At 38.1% G+C, this 15,705-nt stretch overlaps 1 protein-coding gene and 1 long non-coding RNA gene across 11 annotated transcripts in view; one reads left to right on the forward strand and one right to left on the reverse strand.

The window, feature by feature from the left end:
• Positions 1 to 15,705, forward strand: part of FNDC3B (fibronectin type III domain containing 3B) — a 397,533-nt gene that overhangs the window by 69,934 nt on the left and 311,894 nt on the right. For 5 of the 10 annotated variants that reach the window (XM_077161045.1, XM_077161044.1, XM_077161050.1 and 2 more), the window contains 2 exons: positions 6,266 to 6,317; positions 11,357 to 11,495. The exons of 1 other annotated variant lie outside the window; for it this stretch is intronic. In XM_077161045.1, coding sequence (XP_077017160.1) covers positions 11,385 to 11,495 — 111 coding nt within the window. In that variant the 5' untranslated portion in view covers positions 6,266 to 6,317; positions 11,357 to 11,384. Of the gene's footprint in view, positions 1 to 1,903; positions 2,514 to 6,265; positions 6,318 to 11,356; positions 11,496 to 15,705 lie in introns of those variants that run through there. 4 more of the 10 variants (XM_077161048.1, XM_077161049.1, XM_077161046.1 and 1 more) reach the window with 3 other exon arrangements.
• LOC143684248 (uncharacterized) lies at positions 1,956 to 9,365 on the reverse strand. Its single transcript, XR_013175937.1, has 3 exons — positions 9,221 to 9,365; positions 7,348 to 7,400; positions 1,956 to 2,221 (listed from the first exon to the last, which is right to left on the reverse strand). It is a non-coding gene; the product is annotated as an uncharacterized LOC143684248 (long non-coding RNA).

Raw genomic sequence — 15,705 nt, forward strand, 5'->3', positions numbered from 1 at the left:
TTGTTCCAGTATACTGAAGCTGTTTTCTTTAGAACATCTCTTCATTAAACAAGAGCTGAATACGTAAAATATGTACATTTGGATTCTATATCAGCAGGTTAAAGAAATCATTTATTAAAGAAATCATTTTAGTATCCTCCTGCCTAATCAGAAATGAGACTGTGGCAGGGGGCATGTTTGAAGTCAAATTCACCTTCTGGAACACCTGTTAGATTTCAAAGACTGGAAAAGAGGTCACAGCTGGGAAACCAAATTTAGACTTTGGGATTTATCTCAGATAAAAGGTTCCATAGAGCATGGAGGTCTGTTGACTTTGTGTGGTATTGCATCAGAAATTTCCAGTGTGAATTTGTTTTTAGTTAACTGAGTATAACATTTCACTGTAATACTGTTAACCTCATGCCTTTATTTCTAAGAATCCTAGAATTTTACTACTGTGCCTGTTTATAGTGGGTACTTAATAAAGTAGTGGATGGTTACTTCAGACCATTTGTCTGGTGATTTGTGATGGCTGGGTTCTGTTGTCAACTTGGCCAGGTGATGGTGCCCAGTTGTCTGGTCAGGCAAGCACTAGTCTGACCGTTACTGCAAGAATATTTTGTGGCTCGTTGATGAGCCAGAAGGCTGGTTTATTAAATCATCAGTCAGCCAGTTGATTGCATCTGTGGCTGATTACATCTATGATCAATTAAGGCCATGCCTACCGCAAACAAAATAATCCAGTCAGCTGGATTTGATCCAGTCACTTGAAGACTTTTAAGGTAGACGAGAGATTTTCACTTCTTTCTTAAGTCAGTGGGTCTCTTCTGTGAAGTTCATCAGGACCCTTCATAGGAGTTGCCAGCCTCACAGCCTGCCCCATGGATTTTGGACTCTTGGATTCTCATGGTTGTATGAGACGTTTTTATAAATCTTATATTTACAGATCTCTCCTGTTGGTTCTGTTTCTCTAGAGAACCGTGACTAATATAGTATTATTTTACAAGGTACTGTCTTTGGGATATTGTTACTTTCTTTCTTTTTTAAGTGGAAATGCTTCCTGCCTGCTTTGTACTTATTTTGCAGGAGTTATTTAAAAAATAATAAAATCATGAAACCCTGTGAAGGAAAAACATTGTTTTAGCAATCCCATAGATAGCTTGCTAAGCTGCCCTCATTTATGATGTTTGATCTTATTAAAATCAAATGCGGGAAACAACTTAAGTAGATATATAGTTTGGTTTTTGCTATGTGCCCCCCTCCATAATTTTTAACCATATGGGCTACATGATAATAAAATGGACTTGCTTAGCTTCCTTAAGCTACTGTAAAATTTGCATCAAAAATCATAAAATCTTGGTCTTGGTGTGAATACACTGAAAAAAATCACAGTTTTTGTGGAGGAGATCTGGGAACTGGCTAAGAGATCAATGTTCTTTCATTGGATGACTTTTGAAGGTCATCTTTTGGTACCTTTTGAATTTTTCACTGTGTGATTTATCGAATTTTTAAAAACCACTTAATCTATAAAGTTTTCCTCAGCTCCTCTACTCCTGTTTTCCATGTCAAATTCTTAGGTATTGAAATCAGCTTGTACGAGCGTATTTACTTTTACTGTGCTTTCCATCTGTGTCTCTTTGAGAAAATTACTTAACCTCTTTCAGCCTTGTTTGCCACAGTCTTCATGTGACTGTTGTGACGCTGATTAAGAGTTAGTGTGCAAGTGGCTGAAACAGTGTCCTTCTCCCTCCAGGCTGAGAAAACAGCTCTGAGTGTTTCCTCCAATCCATCCTCTGAAAGCCAGCCATCCTTTGGGTTCTTTACAACACATTTTTTTCTTTAATAAAGGGTGCTGTGCATGGTTGTTACCTAGTTACCCAGGTGAATGTAATTCATAATAGATTAAAGAGATAATTATCTAAAATATCTAAAAAAAAAGATAAAATACATTTTAGATTTTTAATATTAAAGGGGAATCCAATCTGGAAGTCATCTGTTCAAACACCCATATTACCACAGCCCTGACAAGTAGCAGGACCTGTCAGTGCTGTGTTCCAGGCTAGCGGTGATGGCAAAGGTAGGTGAGGAGTGGGCTTCTGGTGCTGGGACAGGAGAGCATGCCTTCTGACTACCAATCTCGTCTGTTTCCACCTCCCCATTCAACGTGGACATAGGATGATGAGGTAGAAAATCTTAATGTCAGAAGGACTTTCTCTACTCTTGGATTATGGTTCTCACTCTCCTGTAGAAAAAAATATGAAGAAACAGTCATAAAATTCCACATTTCACTGAAAATGTATATTTTCAGTTACTCTCCTTGGATACTGTAGGTGGCAAAGTTAGATGAGAATAAGGACTCATAGCTTTGGAATGTTTCCTTTTTTGTGCTTGACTGCCATGCTTGTGAGGGCGGTGAGAGTTATTGTGACATAAGTGCACCCTAACTCTAGTTGTTCTAATAGAAATGTCTAATTAGATCTAGAAACTTACTTAACCACCATTTTAAAACAACAAGCAAAGCAAACGAACCTTTGGTTGGTAAACTTTTTTGTAGATAAGCCCCCTTCCCCTTGTAGTTAATATTTACAGCACTGAGCTGTTTATGTGGGGATGTGGATCTGAGGTCAAGAGATTATGTATATATAGTGATATAACTTTCTTCTTTCTAGATTTTGTTTCTGTAAAAATTTGGAAATGTTGAGTAGCTATGGATGCAATCTCTGTATATTAATGGGGCGAGGTCTCAGGTTACATAGGATTTTGTATATATTCTTTAAATATCTGGCATTTTTTTCTCAGGAAATAATGGCTTTTAAATAATTGCATTTTCCAGTATTGTAGTGTTGGGTTCAGACATGACTCTGCTTATCATTTAAGCAAAACCAAATAGAAAAAAAATCTATGCATTCTTGAGGCGAGGGACTTTGTATGTTAGACTGCTTGGCATTTCCTCCCTGCTCTCCGGAGCACAGTGGACAGTTTTTGATTTGTTGCTTGAACCGTTTATCGTTAACTATTTTAATCTAGAAGTTTTTTTTTTTAATTAAAAAAAATTCCGTTTCACAGGATTTCTCTGTGGGTTTAAATGTTCCCAACGAACATTTAGATGTTTATAATTAGATGCAAAAAGTGAGAATGTTTTTAAGGTTAAGAACTTTTTCAGACAACTGTGATTTAACTTAACGAACACGTATCAATCAGGCAAGAAGATAAATTCCAGACTATTTGTGCCTCAACTAACCAGCTGGGCACATACTTCCAGGTACTGCTCATGTCTCGAGAGGTTTTTCTGCATGAACAATTATCACCACTCCTTTCATTCAAGTGGCAAGCCATGGCAAGAGTCTTTCTTGCACAGCTACATAGAACTCAGCTGTAAAGTTAGATTGTGTTGGCATAAAACATAGTGATTACCATCGCTATTTGCTCAATACATTGTGTTTTTTACATTTTACTTGCATTCTTCATCTCTCTTATGCTTAAGAGTTAGGCTATATTCATACAAATAAAGAAGCTAACAGGTTTTTAGAATTTGAGTAAACCTCTCTTTTTAGCTTTAGTTTAATCTGTATTAAGTAGGCATTTGATGTTTAATATAGACTGTTAAGAGCAGAAAGAACCCCTAAAATTTAGTTTCTGAGTTTTTTCATTTCATAAAAGGAGAGATTAATTGCTCACATTCAGAACTAATTATTGGGAAATGCAGGATGAGAACTCAGATTTTCCAATGTTTAGTTCTGGGGTTTCTCTGCTATAGTGACTTTTAAAAAACACGACAACAGGACGGGCCACGGTGGCTCAGCAGGCAGAGTTCTCGCCTGCCATGCCAGAGACCTGGATTCGATTGCTGGTGCCTGCTCATGCAAAACAAACAAACAAAAAAACTCCCCACAACATACTGCTTCTTTTAGCCTTTTTTCTTTTCTTTTCTTTTTTTTAGCAGAGGGGCTGTCAAAAATTTTAATAAAAATCCTTAGTCTGTCCACATCCTTTTTTTTTTTTGCACTATTAAATTTGATGTTCAGAAAAATCTGAGGGGGGAGTATTTCCCTGAACCAAGTACTTTCCTCATGGTTGCCTGAGAGATTAGTTTGAGGGAAGGCACTGAAACCACGCCAGGGGTTCTTCTGTTGAATGTTGTGGCCCATTTTATGTTCATAATCAGTCCACCAGCTAATTCCACATGGCCAGCGGCAGTGCCCATGCTCTGGCTTAGTGTTTCCTGGGAAGTGAAAGGAAAGCCTTCCTCTCACAGTAGCAGGGGCTTGGTGAAAAACAGTCAGGTGTGTGTTGATGGGCAAACAGACTTCTCCCACAGTTTAAGAGATAAGATGGGAATGTGTTTCTGTTTTAATCATTTCTTCCCCCTTCTATTGATGCTATTGGTGTTTCCATAGTTATTATGGAAGGCTGTTTGTAGTTTATCTGGGGAGGCAACTATTTTCAGGGTTTCTAGGTCTTTTGAAGCATCAGTAATGGGAGTTACTTTCAAAACCAGCCTGGAGCAGGAAGGAAAGGGGCCTTTCTTATGTCCCTCAGATGAGGAAAATAAAATAGCACAAGATGCTATGACATGCCATTAGTTGCAGTAATGTGTGCACTTTTGTTTTTCTTCCTTATCTTGCTCATAATGTTTAGAAAGGGAGACCACACATTTGGAAAGCTGTCAATCCTTGTGACTGATGGCTTAAAGGCTGCTTGTATGGGGGAGGTTCATGAAAGCATTTTTTTCCTTCCTTCTTTACTGTGTATTTGATTCTCTGTCAAATTCTGACTTTTCTGGATTTTTTTTTGTTCTTTATTATAGCCATATAAGCAAGTGTAAATTAACTGCACAAAGGATTGTTATACTTTAGGTTTTGTTAGGCTTGCGATCACTTTTCAAACATTAGCTGATAGTTATGTTAAAAGAAAATAGAGTAATTTCTTAGTAACCCCACCCTCCAGCGCAACACAGCAAAACAAAAATCCTGTTTAGTGTGATTTAACAAGTTTATCTAGTTGTCAAATTGACTACTGATGTTTTCCCCCTGCTTAGTGAGTCAGATAAAACTTTTCAAAAATTTATTATTACTGTTGTATTAATGACTAGAACTTTTCTCTGATATATTTGTGACAATTTTTTGAAACTTGACCCACAATAAATTCTCACTATATAATTCAGCTGGTATTTTTAACAGAGTAGAAAAATGTTTTTGATGTATGAATCAAGCACTGACTTTACTAATGTGCCCTCCTGGCAGAATGTTTCTCAGTTTACCTAAGTGTGTAGGAAGCAAAATGGCACATGCTATTTCGATCATGTGGAGGTGATTGAGTTAATCTGTTTATATGGGGAAAGATATTAGGATTTTTGGAATTTATGAAATTATGGTTAACTTTAGTGATATGAATTCTGAAGACCCTACTGTTAGATTATTTACCTAATTGCTTTGTAAGTACCTGTAATTTATGCACCCGCTTGATTTCTATTTTTATTTATTTTTTTGTTGTGCATGCATTTGATTTCTAAACATGTATTTTTGGGTTGGCACATGGAAACAAATATTTTGACCATCTGCATTCCTTTTATTGGCTCCCTTACCCCATCTACTTTTAAACTCTTTCTGAGGTAGTCTAGAAAGCCTTATCAGGGAGTCCATAAAGCTAGCTTGCAAGCCTGTACTTCAGGGCTGATTTGTGATTTAACCCAGTGAGTCATCTTGTTTCATCCAGCCTGGCTTATATGGTTCTAATGTTAATACTTTGTTCCTGTTGGTGTTACGTTTCTTTTTCCTTTGTCATCTGAAACTAATTTGAGCACTGTACTGCTAACTCACATCTTGAATTAATGTAAGGAAATTTGGGTCATCAGCCCACGGCGTTAGGACCAGGACATTTTGTTACTAATGTGAAGGCCAGGTTCACAGACTTAAAAACTCTCCCAGCAGTTATTAGGGCTTTGGTTTTTTAAGTCAGAAATTCTTCCTAGCATGTAATTGCTTTCTCTGGCCTTTGGAAATGGATCTGAGATTCTCTCCTGAGAATTCAGGTTTTCACAAATTCGGCCATTATGTTTCTTAGTATAGGCTGGGGCCAAAATGCCATGGACAGCCTTTTTAGATTTGGAGTTTGGGAAGCAAAATAAGAGGAAAAAGTAATAACCCAGTTGCCTAGAGAAATATAAAAACTGAAAGCCTTTTGTAGTGTTCTTTTAAAATAAGATTTTCTTGAAAAGCTTTGGGGCATATTTGGAGGGAAATTAAATGTCTTGCTAACAGTGAGGATCTGTTCATTTTGTTTCCAGAGTCCTGCCATTACCTGGAGCTCCTGTCTGTGAAGCTGGGCCTTGCTAGCAGGTAATGAAGGACTTGGTGTCTGAGGAAAGAGGTGTGCTAACCACGAGTGCGCACGTGCCATCCTTTCCCCATCAATCAGAGGAACAGAACTGGCTGGGCATGAAGCGCTTGTGGTTTTAGTGTTAGGATGTGTGGTTAGGAAGAGAGGTTCAGAGGGCCTGTGGTTGTTATCAAATTCTTTGAAATGGACATAGAGGTAAGGGCAAAATAAAGAATAGGAGAGAAACCTTGGAGTGCTGAGTGATTAAAAAAGGTCAAGATGAGAAAAATGCTTTGTAATAGAGATAATCTGTTTTCTATTTTTTAAATCCTGGTTTGTTTTGCAGAACATTTATTCTTCATGGGGTGGCTTAAATTTGCTGGATTTATAAAGGGTAGTTAGGTCTAAATATGGATACTTTCAAGATCTCTGTCATGTGTGGACAGTCTGGATGTGGTACAGCCTTGAGTAAATGCGTGAGTTCTGAGATTGGCCCCCTCAGATAAATGTCTGTCTAGGGAAGTAGGAGTATAGACCAAGGAAATGAGTGCTTTGTTAGCTTAGTTTCTTAAACAAGTCCTTTTTCCAAACACATGCATCTGGCATACTTGGCTACCCTCACAGCTGATAATCAACAAGTAGTCGTTGTAGATGGTGCAGTGCCTAGAGGGGAAGGTCTGAGACCTTCACTCAGAGACCATTTTACTTTATGTGTACGGCTTCCCAGCCCCACATTTAAAATGATAGGTTTAGGATATGATCCTGAGATGTGAGGGAGTGTAGTTTAGCCCTACTGCCTGATGAAGAAGAGAGAAAACAAAATAAAAAATTAAGAGGAAGAATTCAAAGAGGTGTGAATATCTCTGGATATTGAAAGTTAAAATGCTTCAGTAACTCCCTAGCCCATCCCTTTATTGCTATCTACAGTGACCCTAACCCCTAAGAAAAGGTATTGGTCATCTTGCTCTTTAATGAGGTATGAAAATGTACAATTAATTTTAGATGATTTCCACCACAGTCATGACAAAGGAAGTAATCTTTGGTACTCACTATTAACTGTATGTATGGCAAGCCTTCTAGATTCATTGCTTCACCTTTCAATTCTGGTTAAAAAAAAAAGTTTTTTCAGTTCTGGTCAGGAATGTGGCATTCCCAGGTCTCCAGAAAGCATTTGGTTGAGTCACACCTGTTGTGAGTTGAGTACACATGTAGTTTTGTCTGGGTTTACCAGTCAAAACAGAGGATACTCACTTTTGGGGAGCCATCACTGTTAAATGATTGATGACTAAGCATGGCAAGCCTTCCCCAGCCTCCTGGCCTGACTTAACCTTCTTTAATTGCCAATGATTTTGGCAGTGTGGTTTTCCCAATTTACAACCTGAATATTTGACTTTGTATTTGGAAAACTCACTATTCCCCCTCACCCTCCCCGATTACTGGGGAATAAGTGATATGCTATGGTTATACTATGGATATTGGAAAAAATATACTGTGGATCTTAAGTTTTGTATTTGTTTCAAGGTTTTCCATTCTTTTGTAATTCTGCTTGTTCTTTCTATAGTCCATGGATCTGTGATCAATTAAAGGGACAGTATAGCAGGCAGTTGCCAAGTAGCCTGGAATTTTCTTGACTAGAGATCATTTATTGCTTCTTCAATATGTCCTTTGTGTCTGGCAAGTGAAAGGTATATGTATGTAAATAGGATATAGAAATGGGTATTAAAACATTGTTGGCTGCATATGCCCACCCTATCTAGTTGAATCTCTTACTTTATATTCTAGTCAGGATGAAAATCTGATTTACCTCTGGTGAAACTTCTAGGAATTAGAAAACATGCCATGGATTTTAAGTAAACTGGTATCCTAAGGAAAAGATGATCTACAACTGGTCATGGCTCAGTGAGATTCTGTAGTAGAGTTCGCACTGGCCTTTATTTACTTTATTAATTCTTCCATTTCTCCATGATTAATGTGTGATTGTTGGATGGTTAAGTTTTGAGGCATTAGTATTATAAAATACATATAGTTTCCCCTGTATACTTTCTAAGGAGGGGTTGTACATATAGTTGACTTTTTAATGTAGTTTTCTTCAAGTTTTTCCCTTCCATCTTTCTTCCCAATAATCTGTAATAACTCCTTAACACATCATTTGATGTGGATAATTGATCCTTTATTAGAAAAAACACCTAAGATTCAGGCATATTTTTCTTTATGGAATAGCCACATTATACAAAATTGTCTAAAAGTTTTGAAAACAAATATAATTTTCTCTTTTTTCTAATGGACTTTGGTTTGGTTCTTTGGGTGTAAGATCCTACACTAAAAGAAATGTTTCTGCAGCTTTCTTTTGGTCCTTACATTCTCCTTTCCAACCCCTGTAAGGCCTGTGTATCTGCACCTGGAGCTCTCTTCGCTTTGTTTTTAATACTTGTGGAACCTGGTGTTCAGCGCCCTTCTTACTTTGGACTTGGCACCCACACTTAAGAATAAGCACTACCCACTGGGTCTGGGTTGCTGAGTCTTGTTAGTATTGCAGTTACCATTGTTTAATGCTACATCAAACAAAAGGATTTCTTAAATTGCAGTTGCCATGCAGTTGGTATGAAGACATTCTTTGGTATTAGAGACAGGACTGCAGATGCTGGAAATTTGTACCATATCACACTATCTCTCCTACTTTCCACCTCCTTCCACTCCACACACCCCCCCCCCCCCGCTAAGGGCCCACCCCCCAAAAATGACTAATAGGAACAAAATAAGCCCTGTTAATTAGGACTTGAGGCTCAAACCCCAGTGTTAAAAACTTCGGTTAGCTGGGTGGACCTTATGGAGCTTAAACAGATTCAGCCCAAAACTAGCTGGTCCTGAGTGAGTCCCCAGTGTCCCTTACTCTCCCACCCCCCTAACCTGTATCATCACTTACTCTACTTTGGTCTGATGGAAGAATTGAGAGGCAGAAAAGGACCCTAGGGGCAGGCTCTGTTGCCAGTTTATTCATTCTGCCTTGTGGGGTGAAAAATGAGAATGTGAGTTCTCCTTATGCTGGTCTGTGAGATGACCAGGACTCCCGCATGTGGGACAGGGCTTGGGGCTGGGCTCAGTGAGGACAGGAGCCCCAGTCTTCACTGTGACCTCACTAGCAAATGGCCTGGAACTCTTCCTAGGAGAGGAGTGCACAAAAGGTGGAAGAGAGCCTGAAGTTCTTCTTTACCCCTAAATGCTTATACTCTGGTGTCTAGAAAGTAAATTACTGTCCTATTTTATGCACCTTGGCAATTTTGAAGAAACATTAAATGAAACATTAAACTTAGGAAACGCTTGTGCAATATCACTGGACTGAGAAAAGTATAGATGTACTTTTCTCATGCAGTTGTAGGATAAAGTATACTAGAAATAAAATTGAAAGGACATTGCTCATCTGTGTCCATGATTTGATCTAATTAAAGTCAGACGGTGGTATCACGATGGTGTCAGTGGAGTTATGTTAGTAAATTTTAGTGTGGAAGAATGTGCTTCCTACACTGGGATAAACTTGGGCTTTGGGTTTTGTACTTTATTCGCTTAGGAACTGAGCAATTGCCTCATAAAACAGCATGATAGTACTATTAACACTGAATTATAAGAACTGTTATTATAGAACTTGCTTCCCTAATTATTGTTTGGTACTTCATTGTTTGGTACTTAAAATAATTAGTTTCTACAAAAGGGGTTTATAACGAATAGTGTAAAATTTTGCCTATTTAAATAAAAAAGTTTATGATCTCTTGAGTGGCCTTTGTGCGTCAACTGATACTCTCAGACGAGGTTTTGTTTTTTCTTCACTAGGATGGAAAGCAGGAAGGTGTATTTAATGTAAAGAATGGAAGTGTTTAAGAATGAGAAGAAATATTTTATCAGCCTGTCTGAGACAGATTTAAAGGATTTGCCATGCTGTTTTACCCGATGTTGCTTATAATCTGTTGAGCTGTAAAGCATTCATCGACCAAATACCCTTTAATTTGAAACGTAGGGTAATTTTATAATAAATGGTAAAAATTTCAGCTGTGAAGTATATGGCAATTTGTTTCTGAAATCACTTAAAACAATGTCTGTGTTTATATATACGTTTATGTATGTGTGTTTATTCTTCTTTGTCCACAACGTTAACCTTTCTGGGTCGTAAATTTTAGGCATAACTGAAAGATATTAAGTATTCCTTTAAAAACAAATTATCATTCTAAATAAGACTTTAATATTATTTTTTTGCTATTGTATTGAAAAGCTAAATGTTTGTGGCTAGACCTGTGATAGAACAGAAGTGGGCTTCACGTTGTTTTGAATACTTATGTGAATTTCATTGTTTCTGTGGAGCGAGAAGGAATCTGCATTACCAGCCTTCCCTGCACGAGGTGCATGGGCATTGTCTGAGATACAGGAAAGATGAAGCAAGACATGAGAAGTGATAAAGATATAAATACGCAACAAGTTAAATTACTATTTGAGAAAATCATGCAAAATAAATACAAAATTAATGGAAAAGTTAGAAATTGCAATAATTGCAGCATAGGTAGTTAGCCTTTGTTTACTTGCTTGAATGAACTGCTTGTTACCATTATCTTGAGCCTCAGGAAGGGGGAAAACTGTATTCATGACTGATAATTGTTGGTCATTTTGTTTTGATTTGTCTTCTGTTTTGCCAATTGCCTTAAAGATAATGATACCACCCTGCGTATAGACACTTTTACCTTCTTAAGATGTTACTTCATTTTATCCCCAGGAGGATCCTTAGGGTAGAGAAGTTACTATATTACTCATATATTTTTTAATGTCTGTAACTGCATGACAGAGCCAGGGTACGAGAGGCCATGCTTACGTGGCTGGAGTGTGGGGTCCCTGGTGGCTCAGTTTAGGCTGTTGCCTTTGCGGTACCCCTCCTTGGGCCTGATTCAGCATATGTCTCTGCCAGGAGGATTTGGGTGTCAGCTCTCAGCACGGTGGCAGACTGAGATTGTGGGTGCATTATGTTATGGGTGGCAGTTGTGGCCCTGTATCCTTTTAAAAAATGGTGGTTCTCTTGCAGGAAGCGAGTTGAGGGAAACTCTCCATGAATGTATGTCACAATGATGATGACCGACCAAATCCCTCTGGAACTGCCACCATTGCTGAACGGGGAGGTAGCCATGATGCCACATTTGGTAAACGGAGATGCAGCGCAACAGGTTGGTGTAGCAAGAGGGAGATTTAAGTCACGTTGCTTAAGTGGGGAATGCGTACTCAGAAATTGTCTTATTTTGGGACCGAAGCTCTGTGATTTTGAACCCTAGTATTTCTAGAGGTAAGTGTTCGGTTGTAGAATTACTGTATGGTATTGTAAACTAACAGGAAGAAATTGTGATTTTATATAGTACAGCATATCTTACTCATGCAGTTAGTATTCTTGAAGCATCAAAAAAATGATTGATTTTTGAAATGAATTTTCTGAAAATATATACACGTCTTTTGAACAAAATAACTGTTTATTCAAGCACACATTGTGCTTGACTGGTTTGCTGGTGGCCAGAGCAGGATGCTGAGGGGGCAGGTGTTCTGAGAAGGCCAGTGAGCTTCTCTGCTGAGCCATGGAAGCCCTAACCACAGGGCTACTAGCCAGACAAGTGCACAGGTTGGTGTGAGTAGCCTCTGGTTCCTGGAACAACCCTGCCAAATGCCAAATGCCAGTAAATAAATACCACTACTTAAAAGCTTCTTTTTCTCTAGTTGCTTATCATTACAGAATAGAAAGGTTATTTCTCAACTTATTCATCTAATACTTGAGAAGAAATGTAAGTGATAAGTAATAACTGAGAATTATTAGAGATTGAACTATTTATTATTTGATAACATTTTTTAAATTGATTACAAAACTGGGTTCACTCAGTTTTATACAAAATAAATATCAGTTCATCTTTGTGTAGATGTTTAGAGGCATAAAAGTAAAAGTCTTTGTTTTATGAAAAGTAGAATTGGGAGCAATTGCTTGAAAATTATTTGCCCAAAATATGTTAATAATTCAGATAAGTTATATTTGTTTACTTCATGTCAGTCCTTCCCACTTCTATCACAGCATTAATATGCTGATTATATAATCATAGTACATTGATACTTTGTATATATCTTTGTTGGATCTTCTGTTTAGTAATTATTTCTTGATTTTTCCCTTCCACTGGACTGTGAACCAATTATGAACAAAGTACATTTAGTAGGTTCTCAGTAAATGTTGGTCTTATGAATAAATTCTTTCTGCTCACTGATGCAGATATCTCTTTTCCTGATTTCTTAATCTGTCTCTGCTGGATCGTTCCCATCAACACACTGTAGTATATCTTCTATCTTAAACACATGAACAGGTAGCCTTTTCCCTCCCACCGTAACTAACCCCCCCACTTGACTCTGCATTCCCCCCATTAGTACCCCTCATATCTGTTCCCCTTCATAGCAGAGTACTCATTGCCTCCACTTCCTTACCTCTAATTCCTCTTCAGAACCACAGTCTGGACTTATGTCTTTTTTACTTTCCTCTTCTAGTTTCTCAGCGACTCCTGTGGACTTTAGCTCAGGAATGTTTGCTGAGTTCATACATTGCCATATCCACTCCATTTCTGCTACCACTACTGGATTCTAAAACTTTCTCTCACCAGGGTAGGACAGTACTTTGTGCACTGGTCTCTGCTTTTCCTTTTACCCCACCAGAAAGCATTTTCCATAGAGCAGCCAGAGTGATCTTTTGAAAACATAAATTACATCACATCACTCACCTGCTTTCCCGCTGCACCTGGAATAAAATGCAAGCACAGTACCACGGCCTGCCAGCCTCATGCAACTGGTCCTTGCTTCTCTCTTCACCATTCTTGAACTGCCCTTCTCCTGGTCGCTGTGCTCCACCCCTGTGCAGGAAAGTCTCAAAGTGCTGTGAATGATTTCAAGATGTAGTGTTCTCTTCTTTTTACTAATTTTTAATAATTAAAAATAAGGCAAGGCATTCAAATGACAAAACTGCCATTTACATATGTAGCCAGGAGACCTGAGGCCCCCTATCTTTTTTGTGTATACCATTTTTGTGTATTGTGGATTTCCCCCTCATTTCTGTAATTTGGTTTGACTAGAGTGGACCTTTGTAGTTTATTAGCCGACATACCGGACCTTTAATTACAAGATTTTCCAATTTTCTCTCAAAAGTAAATGTCCTTTGTGCATAGAAACAACCTGAGACTGAAAAGACTGAGGACTTCCTCAGAAGGCCAAGTAGCCGTTCCCTACTCCATATATTACCTCAAGTTAAAGCAGATGCTGCTTAGTAATATTGGTTAATAAAATCTCATTTTAATTTTATCCAAGAAGCTTTCTGTAATGCTTAGAAAGGGAAAAGCTGATAATTGGTTTTATAAACAAATATCAAGCTTTTTCAAAATGGGGTACTTATGCTAAAACTCTTATGGAAAGGAAGTGTTTGTGTCTTTCTTACTGGTAAATACAATTTGATTTGGTTAGAAACATTTGTAGGTTATGTAGGCCAATCTGTTGATTATCATCAATCCTAGATTTCCCTTAATGAGGCAGAATTAGTAGGCAAAGCAAGTTTGATATCTCCCTCTCATCAGGACCCAACCCCATGGTTTATCACGGTCTCATATGCCTCACATCAGTGGCCTGTGGATTGACAGTTTTCTTTTTCTTCCACCCAAGTTCCCATCTTGTGTGCCTCTCATTTCTCTCATCCTCTACTCTTTTATTTAGTCCTAACCTTTAGTTTTATCTAGTGTCAGAGCCCCGTATAGCCTGTGTGTGGGACCTGGGCTAAGGCTCAAGGGGAAGAGTCTGGAGGAGCAGACAAACCCAGAAATGCTAGAGAAAATCCCAGGGAAGATGTGGGAGGGGAGAGGATTGCCTAAAGACACAGGGACCAAATATGATATCCCAGAAAGGATCCAGGACTCAGGAACTGCACAGATGGTGAGTGCTTGTCCAGGGCACCTATTGGTGTTTGCTGCTGGCTTTTAACAGCCTGTAGAGGTTTGGTCATCAGGCAGATCTGTGCTAAAGGATCAGGACACAGGGAACATACCAGAGCAAATACCTATGCTGACATTTCTGAGGTCTTTCCTCAGAGGCAACACATTTTTATTGCAACAAGAACCATTTGGAGGCACAGGATGGACATCAATTGTGAACATTGTGGGCCTGTGTGATAGGCCCTTAGGGGAGACATTTTAAGGTAGATGGCACTTCAGCCATCCCTGGAACCTCTGATATGATGTCATTGTAAGGAGCTGCCTGCTGGCCACAGGGCTCTGCCCCTCTCAATGGCCATCAGAAGTGATACTTATCTTGTATGTGTTTATGGCGTTCTTAATACTCTGCAGCTGTACGAAGGATAGTCTAAACATTCATATATGCTGAAGAACCAACACAGTTTTGAGAAAGCTTTTCAGTTTCCATAGCCCTCGGCCTCCTGAAGCTTTCTGAAGTTTAATTAGGGCTATTTCTTGGTAGGAGTCTCTGTTCTGTTCTGGTGCTCTAAATAAGAGACACTGACAATTTTTATTATGTGAAGTCAAGTTAGTTTGAAACCTTGGGTTGTCATTTTATATAGGTAGCAGGAAAATGAGAAGCATGAAAAAAGAGGCCATCCTTATTAGGAGTGAAGAGATTTTAAAAATATATTATCTACCAATAAATGAACAACAAAAACACAGTGAAAACAAAAGTAACTTATTCAGTGACTTTACTTATTTTTTAAACAAATTTATGAAATATAATTCACAGGCCATGTAATTCATCCATTTTAATAGTTCAGTGGATTTTAGTATAATCCCTTAAAAATTGTGCAGATATGAGGACAACTAATTTTTTTAATGAATTAAAAAATATATAACAATAAACATTCTTAACATATGATTCCATTCTACATATATAATCAGTAATTCACAATATCGTCACATAGTTGAATATTCATCATGATCATTTCTTAGAACATTTGCATCAATTCAGAAAAGAAAAAAGACAACAGAAAAAAATTCATACATACTATACCCCTTACCCCTTCCTTTCATTGATCACTGGCATTTCAATCTACTAGATTTATTTTAACCTTTGTTTCCCCTTTTATTTATTTTTATTCCATATGTTTTACTTGTCTCTTGATAAGGTAGATAAAAGGAGCATCAGACACGAGGTTTTCCCCATCACGCAGTCACATTGTGAAAGCTGTATCATTATACAGTCATCTTCAAGAAACATGGCTACTGGAACACAGCTCTACATTTTCAGGCAGTTCCCTCCAGCCTCTCCATTACATCTTGACTAACAAGGTGATATCTGTTTAATGCATAAGAATAACCTCCAGGATAACCTCTCGACTCTGAAATCTCTCAGCCATTGACACTTTGTCTC

This window comes from Tamandua tetradactyla, chromosome 5, assembly GCF_023851605.1.
Source record: "Tamandua tetradactyla isolate mTamTet1 chromosome 5, mTamTet1.pri, whole genome shotgun sequence".
In the NCBI taxonomy this organism is placed as follows: domain Eukaryota; kingdom Metazoa; phylum Chordata; class Mammalia; order Pilosa; family Myrmecophagidae; genus Tamandua; species Tamandua tetradactyla.